Below are 20785 nucleotides of genomic sequence, written 5' to 3' on the forward strand. Positions count from 1 at the left end.
TTAGATACAAATAATTCGTATGCAAAAATTTGGCAAGTCTGGCAATAACGAAGTGTACATTTAGATAAATTGTGCATATTAAAGATGACTATGCAAATGCTTTAGTACAGTAATGTTATGAAACTACAAAAATAATTCTTAATGGGAACAACAATAAAAGGAATTCCCTTCTAAGGGAAAAATTTTGAAAAAAATTGCTAGTTTATGGCAGTACTTCCAATATTATATGTATTATCTTACGTATATTATATTGTGATAATAAACTTTGTTTAAGTTTTTGCGAAGGTTTATTAAGAGGAAAATATACATTTAATAATAATGTATCATAACATTTAATCATTTTTTTATTCATTACTGAATTATATTTAAAAAAAAGTTAAATAACACATAATTGCTGTTTACAATTGTTGTATCAGCTTTAAATATTCCCTCTTAAAAATCCCCGGTATTTTAATGAGGTGCCATCCAGTCCACAATACCACGCCGTAAAATATAACTTTCAGCACTCTTTGGGCAATAGTAAACCTGAAACAAAGACACAAAATTGTGGTTGAAACTGGTACCCTGACATGACATTTTCTAACCTAGAAAAACTTATACCTTTATTGTCTTAGTAGTTGTCATCTCACATACACTTAAGTATACCATATATGAGGAATATAATATGATAATTATGTTACCCAGTATAGACCACGAGTCTCTAAAGGAGAGATAACTAAAAACCAATATTTAAATTTTTAAGAGCTTCAAATTTTTTAAGTTTTTTACCCAAAATGGACAAAAAGTAGGAATAGTAGTAGTGTGAAATATTGATAGACTGAGTTTATATTTGAAATTTGGATCTCGGCAATAGACAATAGTTTGTCTGAATGAGTGGTGCTTGTTAAACCTTTTCACACAAGCTGCGTGATAAGTAGAATTCTTCACCGAAAACAATTTACTGAGTAAGATATATGAGCTGTAAATCACGCCTGACCCAAAAGACATTAGAGCCTGATTAATTATATTGCATCATGAAATACATATACTAAGAGTAGTCTTATTTTTTTTATTTTTGAAGTTAAAACTTCTTTAGCCGCGTTGAGCGATTTTTGGTAGGGACAAAACTTATGGGTTCGTGTCATCGACATGCTAGTGACGTATTGCGCTAGACTGACGACGCGCAGCGGCCTGTGTACATCTATACGCATACATACACTAATACATTGTATATACTCGACTGTATCAAGTGCGTGTGGGACTCTTTAGATGGGTAAAATCTTGTGAGTTCGCATCACCGAAATGCTCTAGTAGCAGTACGTGAAGTTAATTTGACCACGTGAATAATTACATGACCTTGTTGAAGATTTACTATACTACCTGCATCAGTAGTACTTGAGAAATTAACACCACAAATTTTATTATGTTGTTCGAGAAGAATTTTACATCCGTGCACCCTCTGTCGGAGATTTACAATACTAATTACAAGAACTTAAAAAAAATTAATAATTAATTGAACTAAAAACTGAAAAATAAATATAGTTTAAAAAAACTAAAAAAAAAACACACGCTTTTAAAGCACATAAAACTTTAAAGTGAAAAATAATTTTAAATATAATAGCTTAAGCTGAAAATAATAATTAATGAAAAATACTAGTATTATTGTGAAAAAAGCGTGGGGCGCTTTGTGTCATATTTTTGTATATCGAGCAACCCCGTTTTTTTTTCCACATTAATACTTGTATTTTTCGTTCATTATTATTTTCAGCTTAAGCTATTATATTTAGAATTATTTTTCACTTTTTAGTTTGATGTGCTTTAAAAGCGTGTTTTTAAATTTTTTTTTAACTATATTTTTTGAGTTTAGATAGTGATAGCTCCTCTCCTGTGGGGACCCAATTAAACAGTTCCGCGAGAAAGAGATCATTTTATTGTTTTTATTTTTTTTTTTCGAACAGAACATAAAACAATCTCTTAGTAAACCAACATTACTGCGTTAAAAGATTTTTTTTACCGTTTGGTTTTCCAGTTCTCTATTTTAAACTACTCAAATACAATTCTGAAACGAGGGAACAAATTTTCCTGTTACTAGAAAATTTCAAAGAGTAAACATAATCTTTACTTTTTTATGACCTTATTATTATTTCTTTATTAACTGTTTTAATAATTTAGGTCAAAAAAATCGTATAATCGAGACCAAAAGTTAATCTACTTACAATCGTAAACGAAACTTTGCCTCCTGTAGATTATCGAGTGGTTCATGAAGCAAGTATTTCCTTATTCCTAGAGTGCCATCAAACATATATTGCTTCCAGTCTATCACACCCGTGTCAAAATAAAATATCTCTTTGTCTCTTGCTTCAAGTTTGGTGTAAAGTTCTATTGAATTTCCATTCATGAATTTCCAAGTTTTCGTGGCGAAATAACCAGTCAAAATAGAATATTTCTGTATTTTCCTGTAGAGTCTCGTTAACCTGCAAAAATGCGATATATTTATTTAATTAATTTACGTAATAAAAGTTTACATGTAAAACATATTAAAAAAACCTTACATTACTACTTAAAATTCAGGACGAGTTTGAACCAAAAAATATATAAATCAGAAAAATTTAAAACAAAAAAATCTTTTACTGTGTAGTCATTGTGCTAAACAATATAATAAAGTTTATTATATGCAATTTAAAAAATTAACATAAGTGTTAGGGAAAGTGTATGCCTAGTGTTAATATCGTACGGTTTTGCAGATTTCTGCAACAAGCCATGCCGAAACGCCAGGCACACACTACAGACGTGACATAAACCTAGTAAGCCAAGAAGCTGTTAGTCACATTATCGACTTTATAAAACTAACAGAATATTTTTAAGTTCTAGTTTAAAGGCAGTGAGTGTGTGATACTTGTCTACTAGTAGCCTATACACCTAAGTTAAAATTTGAAGGAATTTACCTATTCTTGGCCTACAAAATATACGTAGATTAAGAAATTCATATTTTCCCGCAACCTTCCCGACACTTCTTAAAATTCTTAAAACTTCTGAACATTCTGGAAACACCCTTTGCAAAGTACCCTATATTTTCTCGTATATTCCATAATAATGGATCGAAATTTATGGTATTACGGTGATCGAGAATATTGGACACAAATAAGAGCCTAACACTCATTTCGGGGATAAATAAAACAAAAATATTCGCAACACTAAGGATATGTATGTATTTATGTATATATATGTGTGTGTAGGTGTGTGTGTGTGTGCCGGAGTTCCCTAGGCAAAACTGGCCAAAAGTACCAACCTGTCTATGTCATCACAAGACACTATGTCTTTATTTGACTCTATTTTAAAGCATTATCTGCTGCAAAACTATATATAAATTTCCTGGTCACACCTTAAGAGGAACTCTTACTGTATGATATATCTTTTTTTTTATTAAGGTGTGTGCTTTAACATATTTTAAACGATATGAAATTCTCTACTCTTCACGGTGCTGTCTAGTAAATGGCGAAAAGTATTCTGGGAAACACCTGAATCGCACACTTCCACTTCTCTGCATATTATTAGAGCACAACACGTTTCAGTTAGTGTAAAGTAATGGAATAAAAACTTACATGGGTGGCATCCCCTTCAAACGAAGTCCACAGTCCACTACACATCCTGGTATAAAATGCAGGAAAAAAGTTAGAAGCATATACAGCCTATAGTTTTTGATGTGGAAACAGAATGGGTAACATATACACATTTTTAATGGAAAATGGTCTAACATATACATCCAAATGTCAGCCAAACTTTTTACTGTAAGTGAGTTGTTCTCTGGTGTTGTAATGTTGTAGATAGGAATAGTATAATTTTTCCTGTAACAAGAAAAACCATTTAAATTAAGTAAGAGATTTTATAAAATCAAAGAAATCACACATCTATTTTGAAGCATAGGTTAACACAATTTGATATTACCCACAATTTTCTTAATGGGCCCAGCGTGTTTATACTATATATCAAAATACAATATGGCCGTGACAGAATAAAATACCATGCAATACAGAGAAACACAGATAACAAAGTAACTTCTTACCTAATCACAAAAAATTAAAAGCCCCGCAGTGTAAACTACCATAAATAATATAACACACATTACAAAACAAACGTGGGAACAAAAGAAAAAAAATACAATAAAAAAAACCGTCACCAACGTGAGAAAACAGCCATCAAAATTTTCTGAAAATTGTGATAGTGGGAAAAAATGCCACCCTTAAAAAAAACGAGCAAAATCACCGATTTCAGGCGACACCAGAAAATAATAACCCTTAAAAAAACGCCAAACTTAATCGCAAGAAAGGTAATAAAAATTCTAATCCAGTAACACATTGAGGACAAAAATAATGCAGACATGTAAGGGAGAAAGCCGCCATTCCCTAAAAAAAATTAATCCAGATAAGTAAGTAAGTAACTTCAGTACGCTAAACACCACCCTTAATTAAATCACAAAGAGCTCTGTCACCCAACTACAGATAGCCAATAAACTAAAACCAATATACAGAAACACACACTCTTAAAAAAAACCTATACACAGGAATAATATAAAATCGATGCTTCTCTTCAACATTTGAAACTACCACACTCTTAAGTCAGCATATACACCACATCAAATGGCATGGCTCGAGAAATGACAATACAAATAAACAGTAATGACCATAAATACCTACAGCCTCAAAAACTCAAAATGTTCTATAACGCAACTGAAACATAAGACCTGTCTAGCGTATACACAGCAGGAAAGAACAACCATACCACCGCATCCATGAATAACGCAGGGAATGATTCGAAACCAAGACCTGTCGAAACAGAGGCCACTACCCCTCCCATTCGCAGCACCACCCACACTGAAGGAACAAGTGATGTCTCTACAAGGCTTAACGAAGCTCTTATGCGACACGAAATAGAGGGCTGTTTCTTTCTGAAAACAGGATGTATTATATACTGTAAATCATGTCAAATGATGACAAAAAATATATACGAAAAATTAAATAAATTGCAGAATATCTCCCGCTAGCGGTACAAACCAAAGCGCACACAAGGCCTTGCGAATGCGCAATCGAACGGCACAACACCAGAGACGAAACCAGCTATACTATAATTCCTTTTATAAAGAATTAAGACGCACATACGAGTCATTAGTGCTGGCTCAGATACTATACATTCAATAATAAACAAATCCCGTTATAGTAATGTGTGTACTTAAAATGCACTAAAGTCATTAATAAGAGTCACTGAAGGAATATAAAATACAAAGTGATATAGTCATAAGACGTTATTAAATAATAATGTAGTAAAAATCGTAAGTATAGTGCATTCTTATAGCCATTAAATAAGACCATTTAATGGAATGCACTTGTAAAACATGCTATAGTCATACCGTACTAAACTATACTAACATGTGTAGATTTAAATTATAGTCATTTAACAAGATACGTTGTAAGAATATAAATATAACTTGTTACTAAATAAAATGGGCTGGGTAATATGCATGCTTTTAGGTAGATTGTTAGCTCTGACACATTTGTCCTTATTAAAGTGTAGTTATATCCGTCTTCAAAGTGGTATAAGAAAGATGAGTACTAGTTCACGGCTATATACATAGCATGTTATTTTAATCATTAAATAAAAAACTATGTATTCATGTAATTATAAATACGGCAAGTCTAAATAACTTTCAGTTGTAGTGTTAAACTTATTCATATACTGCTAACACTTTGGAATAAACATACAATAACTAAACTAACTTTACTGTGTATTTATACAAAAAAATCAGTAATTTTTGAATTATTCAGGACAAAAACGGGAATTTTCCCCCCAAAACAGAAAATTTTGAGTCATTATGAGTCTTTTTTAAGAAATTCGTCGGACAGTTATCTTCTTTAGAGTCTTTTTTTCGTAGAGAGAAGGATTAATAAACTCCAAATAGATAGGCCTAATGGGAAATTGAATATAAAATGTATTTTATGTTTTAGTTACTCTTATTATTGACTGTGAATCAACCAAAGATAAAATCGATCGAGACAATCATTATTTTGATGATTAAGTTTTCTGTGATTTTTGGAATTTTTCCCGAATTTCTAAGTTAATTATTACAAATTTCCAAGATAGCAGCCAATATGTAATCATCGGCTTGCTGGAGGCTGGTAGACTAGGAACATAAGCTGCTGTTATTGAATTTTTTTTATGTTAAAATAATTTTTTTTGCATTGATCAAGTATCGAACCAAGGACAGGAACTGATCGAATCAGTCAGTATATTGATTTAAGATTTTTTTATGAATTTTGGAATTTTCTTCAAATATATCTAGCTAAATAATTACAGATTTCTAAAATGGCAACCAAATGTCAAGATGGCCGGCATTCTGTCAATAAATAATTACTGCTCTCTATCGAGCGAAAATTAAACTAATCTTGTGGCACAAACACTCTACCAGACGAAAACAATATGTCGGATCCAAGATGGCGGCCACCAGCAGACAAGAACAAGAAGGCGGAAGTGATGTCATACTAGCTGGCGATATATATGTATATATATATTTATATGTGTATATATATGTGTGTGTATATGTATATATATACATACACCTTGGCATTAGTGGTGGGAGGTCTGTCTGACGGTGACTTCTGTGGAGGAATGATCAGTCATTTTTATTTTGTCCTCACCTGGTTCGTACGGAATAATCCATTACGTAAGTACATTTTTAGTTAGAATTTTATGGAAATTAGTTAATTACATTTTGTTATAAATTTTAAATATTTTTCCATTTTTGAAAAATGATAATAACTGATTTTCAATATGGTAGCAGTGACATAATAATCTCAGATTTTTTAATTTTTATTAACTAATTTATTTTATAAATAATAAAAAAATTTCTGCATGTTTTTGCGTTGAATAATGTCATTAACAATAGTCACACACAAATCGACCACCTCCTTCATAATTGGAACAGTTTTCGTGCCACCACTCAGAACATGTGGAACACTGAAACCAGTCTTCATTTGGAGGTTCCACGTAAAATTCTTCACATGCAGGGCAAGAAATACTATTTTGGCTTGATGGTTTTGCTACAGAATGACCAGAGCTTCTTTTTTCAGTTTTCTTAGTTTTTCTTCTCTTATTTCTGCTTCTTCTCTCTATCTCTTTGTAACATTTTCTTAATTGGCGAGCTTGTTTTTACTGAAGCTGATCCTATACTTCTTTTCTTTGTCGCGGTTGTCCTGTGAGCCACTGGCAATGGTTTTAAATCATAAAACGATGCCTTTTTACTACATGAACTTGCATTGGCCTTCCCAGAAGAAGGCCCTGCTTCATCGATAAGATCACTATTTTTTCTGGCTGCACGTTGTTTGAAGAAGACTAGGCTAATGAATCAGCTCCTGAAGCATTAGGCATATAATTTAGCCACACATCGTTTGATGCATGGTCAGATGAAATTGGTATTGAAGTGGACATTGGTTCTTCACTACCGGGAAGTTTTCTTTCCGATGTAGCCGCAGCAGCAAAATCACATTCTTCGAATATCTTAGGGTTGTAAGGCTCTATCCCAGTAACCTCAAACCCTTTGATGGCATTGCCTATAGTTGCTGCTTTAGAATAAGCTGCAGCGAAGAGATTTCTCACATTACTATTAGCTATTTGTTGTCCGGTATGTGACACCAAATAATTGTCACAGGCTTTTGAATAGAATGTCTTCAAAGGGCCGAAAAACGAAACATCCAATGGCTGCAACCTATGCGAAGTATGTGGTGGCAATCCGATCATCACAATACCATTATCACAACAAAAATTCACAGCAGAAGTCATATCTACGTCAATCCAACTACTCCTTTCCGTTCTCCGCTTATAATGCCTGGGCATCTACAAAAAAAAAATAAACAAAATCGTTACGACTATTAAACAGGAACTATTTATAATATTTTATAATTGCATTATTATTTTTCTTTTCATAAATGTTCTTCATATCTGTACATCATTGGTTTAAATAACACATTTAATACAAAATAATGTTCACATTGTCATTACCTATGGCAGTTTGACGATTGCAGGGGCAAGATAGCGTTACCTTGCCCCTGTGTCTTGCCCCATATGCCCTCTTTTCTTTACCAAAATTACTAACAACAATAAAAAAATTTCTTCGTCAATCTATACACTATAATACTCCCAAAAGTCAGCATTTCATTTTAAATAGCCTATACAAACATTTAAAACGAATGGACGCTTTTCTCGTAATAGCTTAACATACGTACCTTCAATATTACAACAATGGCTCACAAAACAAACTGCCTCTCAAAGCTTCCACATTCAAACTGACCGGAAAATTCCGCTGCACCTGCCTAGTTGGTGCAGATGATGACACTCAAGGTCACAGGGGCGCCAACCTTCTATCTGTGTTTCTGCATTAGTTACATACGATTCGTCATCTTACCCCGTTCGCCAACTTTCCCCGGTCACCACTATAGTTATTTACCTGTAGGTATATATCTAAAAATTGCTGGTCTATATGTAATCTAGACTCTATAAAGCACTATAGAAAAAAGGTGAAAAATAAGAGATTACTAATATTAAAAAGATTACATTATCTTGCTAATTCTCGGCATGCACTGCAATACCTCATTCTGTTTTGTTTTGTAATATGTTTAAAGTAGTTATACATATACAAATCATCTATCCATCTCCCTCGCTCTCTATATATACATATATTTATATCTATGTATCTCTATATCTCTATTTATATCTTTATATCTACATATGTACATATATACCTCCCACTATCTCTATCTCTTTTATATATAAATCTCTATATAGCTCTATACATCTATATATCTCTTTAACTAACCCATTTCATTCTCTATACCTTGCTATATCTCAACTTACCTTTGTGTCTCTATCTCACGCTATATATATCTCTATCTCTGTCTTTCTTTTATATTTAAATAAATTGTGCCATGCGTGTGCACTTAAACAACAAAAACAGATAAAGTGCCTCTATATAATATGAAACAATTTTTTTTTCAAACGATTCGTGCTCCAACTATTGCAAAATAGTTATACCGTCTCAGAAACCTTCACGGGCATGCGCATAACTATTCTTCAAAATTTCATCGCAATCGGATGAATGGTATAGGAACGCATACGGCACAAACAAACGAAAATTAAAGACATGATAAACGCATCAAACGATGATGCTTTTAAAATTCAAGGCAACTCTATTTATTGACGAAGTTAAGAACAAAACTGTTATTAGCGCCTTTATTTTGCTAGCCGCTGCGAGCTCCACTAAGCGGGCTGGTCTCACCAAGGAGAAAAATATGAATTTGCTAGACCTTACTATGTGTATAATCGTGTGGCAGACATAGATAAATGGCACTCACTCACTTTTGTATGTCTATGACCTATGGTGTTTTCTGTTATAAAATGAAATTATTACTTTTCTCTCCCTTAGGAAATGGAATTTCATATTAATGTGTGGTCTATGTGTTAATCCAGTTTATGAGCTCGATGTAGGCCAAATTTCATTCAAATCTGTTCAGTAGTTTTTGCTTGAAAGAGTAACAAACATCCATAGATCCATCCAAACTTTCACATTTATAATATTAGTGGGATTGACAGTGGGGTTAGTATAGTGACATTAAAAATACTGTGAAATTATGTTACTTTAGGTTAGCGATGTTTAAAATACTTAAAAATATTGTGGACGGTTGGTTGGGTTAGTATAGAGCGACATTATAATACTGTGAAATCATCTGTACGGTAGGTTACGTCAGGATAGCCACGTGTTAAATTTTTAATTCTTAAGCAATCATTAGAAATTTTTATAGTTTTTTTTAATGTAACTAAACTAACCCAACCAACCGTCCACAACGTTTGAAAGTATTTTTAATGTAACTAACCTTATCTAATTTACCATTCACAATATTTGAATAAAGTTAATCAAACCTAACACACAAGCCGACACAGGTAAACAATTAATGGCGGTGACAGCGGCTATGCACAGATACTGAAATGTGAAATAAAAACTGTGATTGCTCAGAAACTAGGAGTAATTTATTGAGGGTGTTTTCGAGGCAAGTAAAGGAACGTCTCTAGAGTTGCAAAATGGTATTTTCTTAATTTTATTTTGTCTTTGCGGAAAAGCCGTGACGTAAGATGTATACAAACTAATTATTCCAACACGATTTAAAAATTGTAGCGAAATATTGATGACAGAATAAAAATTGGAACAACGTGAGAACACTATAATCTTACCTGTAACCTGTCTGGGAAGCCGCTACTAGTATGCAGTTGGTGACCATGTCAGCTGGGATAATGTCCATTACGGCCTCCTCAGCGGCGTAACACACATGCATCAGGCCGGTTCCCATGCCGGCACCGATTGCAATCGGGCCGTACATGTTGTCCACCCAACCGCGGACTGGCTCGTAGTATGTGTTTACAACTGTGGACCCATTTTAAAAGATAGTGAGTAGAAAGCTTCTGTGAAATGTAGGCCTGCATACGAGATCATGCGTACCGACGTTTTCATTCACATAATTCGTTATCGCGTCAGTTTCCTTCGACAAACTTAAAGCTCTGAATACAAATACTTATTATAAGTATTTATATTCGATGCTTGAAGTCAAACCGACATCAAACATTAGCAACCCCGTTTCTGAACACAGTTCCCACAGTAATCAGCTTTAATCAATCAATATGGTTGTCATCAATCAATATTGTTAAAAAATTGTGCCATGTGCTTTGCGAGCAGCTTGCTCGTTGCCTTGTACAGTGATTTGATATACACGCTAAAAGAATGTTTCGGTTTTTTAATACCTTTCAATATTAGTTACAAAAAACATTTTTAGGTTAAATTATGTACATGAATAATGGTTTCATTAAACTCTTAACTTATACTTTAATTTAAAAATTCTTATATCAAAACTACATATTTTTCTTTGTTTAAGCATCTTGGAACATTAACAAATTCCATTTAGGTTTCGGATGTTAGTAACGTACAGACCATGCTCGTAAATAGTACCTGTAGTAGTGTGTTGTGTGTTGGTATGTAATACGTCACTGTGTCTTTTGTGTGTTTATATATATATATATATATATATATATATATATAGTCCAGCACTTGTTGGACCAACATATTTGTCAACTTATTAATTAAAATTATTCATGTGAATTTTTTATTAAAAATATGATTCTCAAATATATAAAATTTATAATATATTTGTAATTGATATCTTCTAACGGCATGTCGGACACTGTTTGTTACTGGTCGTTCGTGACTCGAGGCGGGGAGAGAAATGAGGCGAATTTCTAGCATAGGCGAAATCACATCTGGGTATAGACTGAAGCATTGGGAAAGAATGGCGGGACTCTAATAGAAAAGATTTGATCAGTATGCACAATTGTCTGTCAAAGTTTATGTTAAAGAATTTAGGTGAAAATTAGTTTGTGCCAAATATTTCAAATTTACGGCACAATACACATAAATTGTAGGCCTACCACACATATAAATATAAATGATATAAAATAAAAAATGATTTCCATTACCCTAAAATAAATAAACATACTGTTACAATTTATAATGTGGGTAGATCTGGATTCTTAAGGGATAGCCCAATTAAGTTTTATTACTGTTTTATTGATTACTAAAATTTACATTAATAATAAATAAATGTACTTAAAAATGCCCAATCTCCAATCACTGGCACATAAAAATGTTTATCCTTAAGTCACTCATTGCCTGTCAAACTCCGCAGTTCGCCCTCCTCACTGGAGCTAGGCTCAACTGTGGTTCGCCCCTTACCTCGCGCCTGTCCACACACAGTCTCAGGCCACTCAGTCACCGCACTTTCACGATCCAGTCGAACCCCGTGTAGGAGCTACCCTTTCCGCCGATGTCGCACTTCCCTTCGCTCGGAAACCGCTCGGAACTGCCGCAGAGCCAAAGAAGATACAGGGAAAACTCTAGGGCTTCCATTACTTGTAGATCTGGCATGCGCCCCCTCACACCAGCTATTTTTCGTTTCCCCGTTGATCTTCCTGTTTCTCTTCCTGCTACGATGTCTTCCTACATGAAGTGTCACTACGGTCAAGTGGTGTCCTCCCGACATCAACCAGTATTTCTTGAAACACTTTATTTTTAACTTAGACACTACAAAAATATTTAATCAGCACATAAAGTTATCTTCAGATGTATGTAAATTATACTCAGCAATAAATGATGTTTTACATTACTCTTGGTAATTATAACGAATGTGAAAGAGTTTTAGTTTCACTGAAACAATTTCATACTCACCAGATAGTCAAGTATTGCATAATGACTTACGTATTTTAATTCTTGACAACGAAGTTTCAAACCTGAAAATATAATGTCTCTGCGTCTCGTCAAACACATTTTATCATAAAACCTTCACTAGAGACTTATAGAAATATTATATATCAGCAATTGGCCAATTCCACTTAATATTGACAAAATGGGCACATTTTGTATGAGTCGAAGACAATATCAATATCCGCCATTTCCTGTTAATATCTTTCTCTTATACACTCCACCTAATTTTTTTTCGTGAAACAATGAAAAAGTGTATCTTAGATGTATTCAAAAGTTGCACCATTCAGGCTCACACTCAATCAGTGTGCTAAAGTATAATTGAGACTAAAAAACTTGAGATCGAAACCAAATGAATAACATGGAAATGTACAGTTTGAATTTAAAATTTACATAATTTCTTAAAACTGGCATTTTTAGCTGTAAAGAAATATAATAAATTTACCATAGATGATTAATGCCAGCATAGTGTTTCATTTAGAATTCAAAAAGAACTGTTATTTTGGAGTTATAAGCGATAATAACTTAGCACTTCTCTCAAGTCTATGTTCATGGTGAACTATACTGAAAGAGTAATAATATATAATATTCAGCAAATGCTTTATGATTAGTTAACGTACTGTATTTTTGATTTGTATTCAGTTTATCCTCAGTTTCATGAGTCGTCAAGGTTTTCGTCAGCAGCAAGGTAAGTACTACACCCCCAAGCCAACTGTGGTCCCGGGAAAAATGTGAACTACCCAAGGTCAGACGGACCCCTCCCTCCGCCGTCAACCCTTCCGCCACACTGTCCCCTCCCTTCCCCTAGTCCGCCTCAAGAGTCGAAGCGTGTCATGTCGCGGGTGGGACGGCAAGTACAGTTGTTACCATAAGTCACAACACAATGCGCAGATGCGTGAGTATCGCTGTTCAAGTAATTCACGGGTCCTTTGAAAGCGGAGCAAGGTTTCGAAGCGTGCGTGACTGTAATATAACGTGTATTGACAAATGGCATCGGGCAGTACAACAAAACACAAAACTATACATAGCCAGTTAAATAGCCGGTTAATTTTCCAGATGGGTGCAAGATAAGCTTATTCCAAATCTGCCTGCTAATTCGATGGTTGTAATGGATAATGCCCCTTATTATTCCGTTCAGTTAAATAAGCCACCAACAGCCGGTACAAGAAAACAAGATATCATCCAATGGTTACAAAACAACAACATTCCGCATGACAATGATATGACAAAATGTGAACTCCTCCAGCTCGTTCGTGGTCGACGTCCACCTCCCAGGTTTCGCATAGATGAGATGTTAGAAGAACATGGGCATGAAGTTATAAGATTACCACCATACCACTGTGAGCTTAATGCTATTGAGTATGTATGGAACATTGTGAAATCACGTGTTACTGAAAAAAAAATGTCACTCAATCATCACGTACCAGTGAAAACATCACAATAGAAGCAATCAATAGTGTCACCAAAGAAAAATGGCAAAATGCTATTTTACATGTAAAACATACAGAAGCAGAGTACTGGACAGGTGACTGTCTAATGGAGCACGAAATTGAGAAAATTGTTGTTAACTTTGGCGAGTCCAGCTCAGACAGTGAATGAGACTTTTCGGACAACAGCAGCACATATTCCAATGGTAACATATCAGGAATTGAAGAAGTAAATGGCTGAGTGGGCGTTTGTTACGTGCACTATGCATGAAACTGTGTTGAAATTATTCTTGCATTTTTTTCATTAATTAATCACACAAACAATATTTTCTTTGATTATAGACAAATGTATACTGACATGTATGTTAAATATGGTGGTGAGTGAAATAATTATTATAACACAAACGGTACGATGTGATGCTGTGACACACTTTGGTACACACTGTGACATCTTCGTAGACACTGTGTTTCGCTGTTTCATACGACTGTACGTTCACCTTATCACAACATTTCTTACTGCACGACTGCGCTTCATGGCCATCGTTGCGTACACTTATGAATGCATGTGTATACTCCTTGCTTCCACAGCTAACGGTATTCCCCTACTGCCAACCCCTCCTCATTCCCCACCCCTCTCTCACTGCGACACTAGCGCTCCCGTCACTCCCCTCCTCGGGACCACAGTTGGCTTGGGCGTGTAGTACCTAGGGTCTGTGTGGTAGCGTTGTGATAGTATGGTATGCAAGTAGTATTACTAGGGGCAAAATATATGTCCAGAATGTTAGGCTTTAGCATTGAGAATACGTATGAGAGCAATGTACGATTTTCACAGATGGTTGGCAATTAGCCAAATCCTCTCTAGAATAGATTATACTTTAACTCAAGAGAAACTAATATTTTATTTTGGCATGAGTCTAGACACAATATTCAACATTTCCACGACAATTTACAACTTTTTGTAGGCGAGCTTTCAAGTGAAATAGTTTTATGTTAGACAAAATGCCATGTTTAATGTAGCCATTGGTTGCGATGAAACTTCAGTGAACAAAAAAGTTTTTCACCGTTTACTCCGCGTTATTCGAAATAGTGACCAAACGCAAAATATTTCTGACAAGCTAACAGCGTCTTTATGAGTGTGTACATAAACTAATGGGTAAAAATGTTTCCAATATGCATTAAGACGTGTAAAACTATTTGCCTTGAATGTGGGATTAGGCTAGAGGCATCGTACACATTGCTTTTGAACCAACATTTCACTCAAAAATGTGCACGGGTTTTTCTTTTTCAGACTTTTCTTACCTTTGTGGAAATACCTAAACCACTACTTACCCATAGATGGCCTGACGACAGAAACAGGTAAATCTTTTGCCTGTGTTAATATCAAATTTTCAGCCATTGCTTTAGAGAATGCGTAAGTATTTGGCCAACGACATTTCACTCTGCAAACAGAATTAATTTTAAAAAATGCATCATAAGTCATTCAAAAAATTTAAAAATATAACGTTTACAAGCAGATATATCTGTATTATGTGTCACACATATAATTATTTATCCTGTGATAAACCTTTGGTTGGACGTAAACCAATATATCTAATTAATTTCAACTCGTAACCATTCTCATTTAAATTTTAGTTTAATTTAGTTAATTTAAATATAGCATGTTAATTAATACACTCAGTAGCAAAAAACCTAACACTGTTATTTCTCCATAATTTTAATAAATACTATTTCTTGTTAATTTATGGTAAGAATTCGTTTTTTATAGGATAACTAAACAACGCCTCCCATAAACAAATAATTCATTATTAATAACACTGTAAAAATAAATTATAAAGAAATAATAATGGATTAGAACGTTTTTAAAAACTGATGTCTTAATTTTCGTCAGGTTTTCTGACAAGGGATGGCCTCCTAATAACCCCTGATGTATGGCGAAGGGCACTACCCTGTCAGGTGTAGAAGAAATTACATTTTGAATGTTTTCCACCGATATCAAATTATTCACTCAGAGTAGTTCGAAGCTGACTTAAGTCACTAGGAGGAGGATGAATATGCCTAACACGTATCCTTAAATTACCCCACACATTCTCAATTGGATTCATGTCAGGAGATCGTGCAGGCCGGTCCAGAACTGTAATTCCCACGTGCGCCAAGTATTCGGTCACAGTTCTTGCGGTGTGTTGGCGGGCATAATCCTGCATCAAAATGAACTTTTCACCAATAAATGGCGTAGATGGGATCACAGCCACAGCACAGTTCCATTATAAATAAAAATTAGATCAGTACGAGCGTGAAAATGTATTCCTCGCCAAACCATAACGAATTGCCTTTGGAAAAGCTCAGAGGAGTTTACAGACGAGTCTAGCTTCGATCTGTACCATTCAGACGGCCGAGAAAGTGTGTGTAGACGACCTGGGGAGCGATTCGTTCAATGTACTTTTCTAAGTCAATTATTATAACTTATACGTAGTTTATTATGCATTTACAAAATAAAATCATTTGAATGTATTTTTTTGGTTATCACAGATGTATTTGTTATGTGATTTTAATAATTTACATCTATTTTTTTAATATTATTATATTTTTGTAATAAAGAAATTTTTTTAATGAAATGTCGTTTGCAATTTTTTGACCATACATTGCATTGACTATTGCTTTAGCCTACATCTAGGTCTCCGTAATGAAAATACGTATACAACTCCACTGAATTCTGTCAGCTCAGATCTACTACTGTTTTTATATTCCCGTCATTCATGCACGATGTGATCTTTCCTATCCTCTTCAATGTAAAGTTATATTTTCCTTCAAATAGTTAAAAGAAAATAATTGTACACTAATGTTTGCCATTAATTAAACAGTTCAATGATAAATCTAACAGTTTGTAGTTCATCATTCTCAGGATTGGTAAATAATTGAAGTCACATTGAAGGAATTTGATCTCTTAAATAACGTTTTCTTGAAGAAATCATAAGGCAATAAATTTAATTTTATATATCAAAATTATTTTCCAAGAAAGGATTATTTTCATTCGTAGAGAGATTTTATCAGTTCGTTAGAAGTAATCCCTAGGCCACTATCAAATTTCTGTAAAGTTTCATTAAGTCCCGCTGGCTTTACTCACTATAATGTTTTCTATGATATTTCTTCATAATGCGACAGTAATGAAACCTGTGCTACATCCTGGAAATATGTAAGTGTACATATTCGTATTCTCTGTCATATGTTTTTCTACGTATAAATTCAACCAGTCTCAGTCGTAGGAAAGACATTTCGGAAAATAATTAAAGGCTCAGATTTAATTACGAATTTGCATTCATTGTTCCATCATGGAGTTTTGCAAGCCGGGGTCAACGCTCACTACTAATATGAGGCGAAAATGCGTATTTAACTAAGCCACAATTTAAGGGGGAGGGCCTGAAAGGCAACAAATTAGTGTCACCGTATTTAGGACATAAAAGTTTCCTATCGTCTATCATTATAATTTTGTGAGACTATAAAGTAATATTATAATAATATAGCAGTATTATAATAGTTGCAATCGTTCCCAAAAATAATTTAATACCAAACACCAATGACAAGACAGGGTAAAATATTTGTAGCAGTTTGTAACTATTTAATTATTATACTGTGCTTTAACGAAGTCAAATACCAAATATCATACAAATTAATACTGTTTATGTCCCAAAAAAAATTGAAAGCTAAACGGCGTCTTTAGTTTTCTCTTTCCTCCTTAAAACTATTCGTTAGTCTTGTGCAGATAACAGATGCGCGCGCAGTGCCTATTCTGTGAGGCTAGAGGCGACTTTTCATTGGACGGGGACTTGAAAAAGGCACAAGTCTATTCTCAGAAGATTAGGTGATGGAATTTCCAAGGATTATCATACTATGCTTTAACGTAGCCAAAACCAAATATCATTCAATTTAATAATGTTTATGTCCAAAAAAAAAATTCAAAGCTAAATGGCGTCCTCAGTTTTCTAACTCCACCTTAAAACTATTCTTTAGTCTAGTGCAGCTAACAGATGCGTGGACTGGTCTAGTGAGCAGTGCATATTCTGTGAATCTAGAGACGCTTTTTCATTGGACGGGGACTTGAAAAAGGCACCAGGCTATTCTGAGAAGTTTAGTTGATGGAATTTCCAAGAATGATCGAATGATCTGAATTTCTTTCAATTAAGTAATTCATTTGTCAAGGCAATTAAAAGTAGAACATCGACGTATAGTTCCTAGTCAATTTGACAAAATAATATGGAAAATGTTATCTTTGAAAGATTTGTGCAATGGGAGTGCATGACTTGATGTAAGTTTTTGGACATACGCCATTGCTTAGCAATGGCGTATGTCCAAAAACTTACATCAAGTCAAAATGGAAAATGGTCCTTAAATATAAGTGAATTATGTTTTGTGGTTTTTAACTAAATATGAAAGAATAAAAACATTCAATAGTTAGGTAAATGTAAGTGTATATAAATTGTATTTATACACGGTTTGTACTAGGAGAATCTTATTGTAAGGATTGGGCTTAAGAATAACGACTGTAATGATTTTTAACAGCATGAATAGCAGCTTTTTGGATGGAGTGAAGGAGAATTTACATTAAAAATGTTAACGAAGACGATATTTCTCTGAAGTTAAAATAAAAATGGAGCATGTATCTAATTGGAGGTTCCAACGAAAGGCTCCAACTCTTTAAAAATGTGCCTCAGAACTGACATAATATATTTCGTGCTAATACAAAAGTTACTAACCTCATACATGCTCGAACTTTCAACTAAAGTTCATAAATTTGGTTTCATATTAAATATGACTGTGAACTGAAAGTATAATGGTAGTGGGTCACTTTATGTGTTCTGCTCAGAAATTTGCAAGCTTTGCCATCAAAACTTGCATCCTTACTTTGGTAACAACATGTGTAATTCCTGTTCAGTGAATGAGTCCATAAGAGCAAACAAGTCATCCAATGACATGGGAGGCTCGTAAAACTCCTCTTTGATCAGCTGATGAATGCAGTTCGAATAAGCAGTTGAGACAAACACTGCAGCCTGAAACATTTGCGCACCCAAAATTACGGTACGCTTAAACTATTCCAATTAAGAACCAAGAAAGATTATTTTACTTCATAATATTCTACTTTATCCAAACACATTCCTTTCATATTATTATGTGTGAAAAAATTAATTTCAAAGTATTAGAATTACAATAAACATTTTAATTTTACTTAATACAAATTATTCTGTCTACAAAATAAATGTTTACTTTAAGTGTTCCTTACCCAGTGTAAAGAAAGACCACACAAACAATAAAAAATAACAAATTGGCATGGATATTTAATTATAATCATTTAAGGTATATCAGACTTACGCATTTTAATCTAACATGTTTGTTCTTACATGTATGTACCACAGGTTCAATGGACCCAAAGCAACCAGCCCAGGTAGGTGATCAAGCCACAGTTAAGGCAGAGTTATGGTCAGAAGAAACAAACGGGTCCAATATCCAGTAAACAGTGTATGATCCACAGAACGTAGATAGTGAAAATAACTTTTGCTTATTGGAAGGAATGTGAATCATTAAGAAGATCTAGTTACTATGATTTTGCCGAATCGGAATTGGCTAACAAAAATATATATTTAATCAAGCAGAAAAATATTATTACAAATTAATATATATATATATAGTGTCATCATATCATTTAAGATTTATGAGGCAGAGACTAAATTAAATCGATGTTCTTGTGATTATTTTCTAGATTTTCTGAATGGACGGTTTAGAGACAGGCTCGTTTTTTTTTATATTTTTTTTTTACCTTTTATGCGTGTTAATGAAGACACGGTAGAAATTGTTTGGGTAGTTTGAGTATTTTATTATTCTGTTGTTATTAAACTGCATTCAAGTGCTTGTAATGCTGAAAACTGTATTTCACCATGATTTATTTATGTTTGCGAATATTAGACGTATATTCTGTGTGAATAGTTAGATTCTACCATGATAGCTTTAGTAATTGTTTACGTTGGAAAACGTATAATTTTGTAGCCATATAAAAATATATTTAAAAAATCAGTATTTTGTACATTGTATGTAAGCATCCCTGTCTCATTCTTAAGGTTTCGTCACAAGCTATAGGCAAGTGTGTGTTTAACTTTTATTGATATTGCAGTACTGTGATTCCTTCAGTATACTTATGTTCGCTGCTCCATACCACGTTTTTCCATCTCACTAACAATTTTTCACTTGTCCAAACAACATTTTGATGCATTCCCTAACTTGCATCATATGAATACTAAATAGCCTTCATTAACAATCAGTGTTTCGCAGTCCAACTGCCTTCTAAAGGCCAAAGAACCTCATGTAAACATCACTGAAAAGTTTGGAAACGGTATCTTCAAATTGAAATGTTTGGATTAAGCGTGCAACAGAGTTTTATCTATTGTTGCATATAGAGAAAAGACCAAACAGTTACTTCAATTATCATGAATTAATTTTTTTGATGTTACACATCTTAGCTCTCGGCACACGGCTTTAAGTGGGAGTAAGTTCATGAATGCGCAGGAAGTCAAAGAACGGAAATGTGTAACCACGGTGCTGCCACCTGTGGTGGATGGTGTGAAATAATGTTCCAAAAGGGAAATTGTATAGTGTTAACTGTTTAGTGAATTTCAACCAGATGGGTAGTATTTTAATGAAATTATCTTTTTTTTAAAATCAGGTACAAAGTCAGAGTTTAGTATTTTTACAAATATTATTTCTTTTATATGGGAGCCGTTTCATTATATACTTTAAAATTTAGCTCTTCTAATAAAATCATTTAATAGTAGACGTAGCTGTTCTGGCAGCGAATTCTATTAACGGGTGCGGGAACTACATGTGATTCGCATCAATAAATGTATCTAAAAACACAATTGTCGTATATTTGTCACGCTAAACATTATTTTTAATAATCTTACGTTAAATTTCGTACTCGAGGCCTGAGTTTCCTATTATAAGTGTATTTGCAACGTAAGAACACATGAATTTGCTCGCTACGTAGGTTAGA

The 20785-nt window shown here is 33.9% G+C and overlaps 1 protein-coding gene across 2 annotated transcripts in view; it reads right to left on the reverse strand.

Annotated features, from left to right (window-relative positions):
• Nucleotides 1-328: 328 nt before the first annotated feature.
• Nucleotides 329-20785, reverse strand: part of LOC134530300 (fatty acyl-CoA reductase wat-like) — a 59435-nt gene continuing 38978 nt past the window's right edge. The window contains exons 3-8 of one of the 2 annotated variants that reach the window (XM_063365019.1): nucleotides 18649-18794; nucleotides 15082-15191; nucleotides 10252-10441; nucleotides 3582-3824; nucleotides 2196-2453; nucleotides 329-525 (exon numbers count right to left, since the gene is read on the reverse strand). In XM_063365019.1, the coding sequence (XP_063221089.1) occupies nucleotides 399-525; nucleotides 2196-2453; nucleotides 3582-3824; nucleotides 10252-10441; nucleotides 15082-15191; nucleotides 18649-18794 (1074 nt within the window). In that variant the 3' untranslated portion in view covers nucleotides 329-398. Of the gene's footprint in view, nucleotides 526-2195; nucleotides 2454-3581; nucleotides 3825-10251; nucleotides 10442-15081; nucleotides 15192-18648; nucleotides 18795-20785 lie in introns of those variants that run through there. The other variant, XM_063365021.1, reaches the window with a different exon arrangement.

This window comes from Bacillus rossius, chromosome 3, assembly GCF_032445375.1.
Source record: "Bacillus rossius redtenbacheri isolate Brsri chromosome 3, Brsri_v3, whole genome shotgun sequence".
In the NCBI taxonomy this organism is placed as follows: Eukaryota; Metazoa; Arthropoda; class Insecta; order Phasmatodea; family Bacillidae; genus Bacillus; species Bacillus rossius.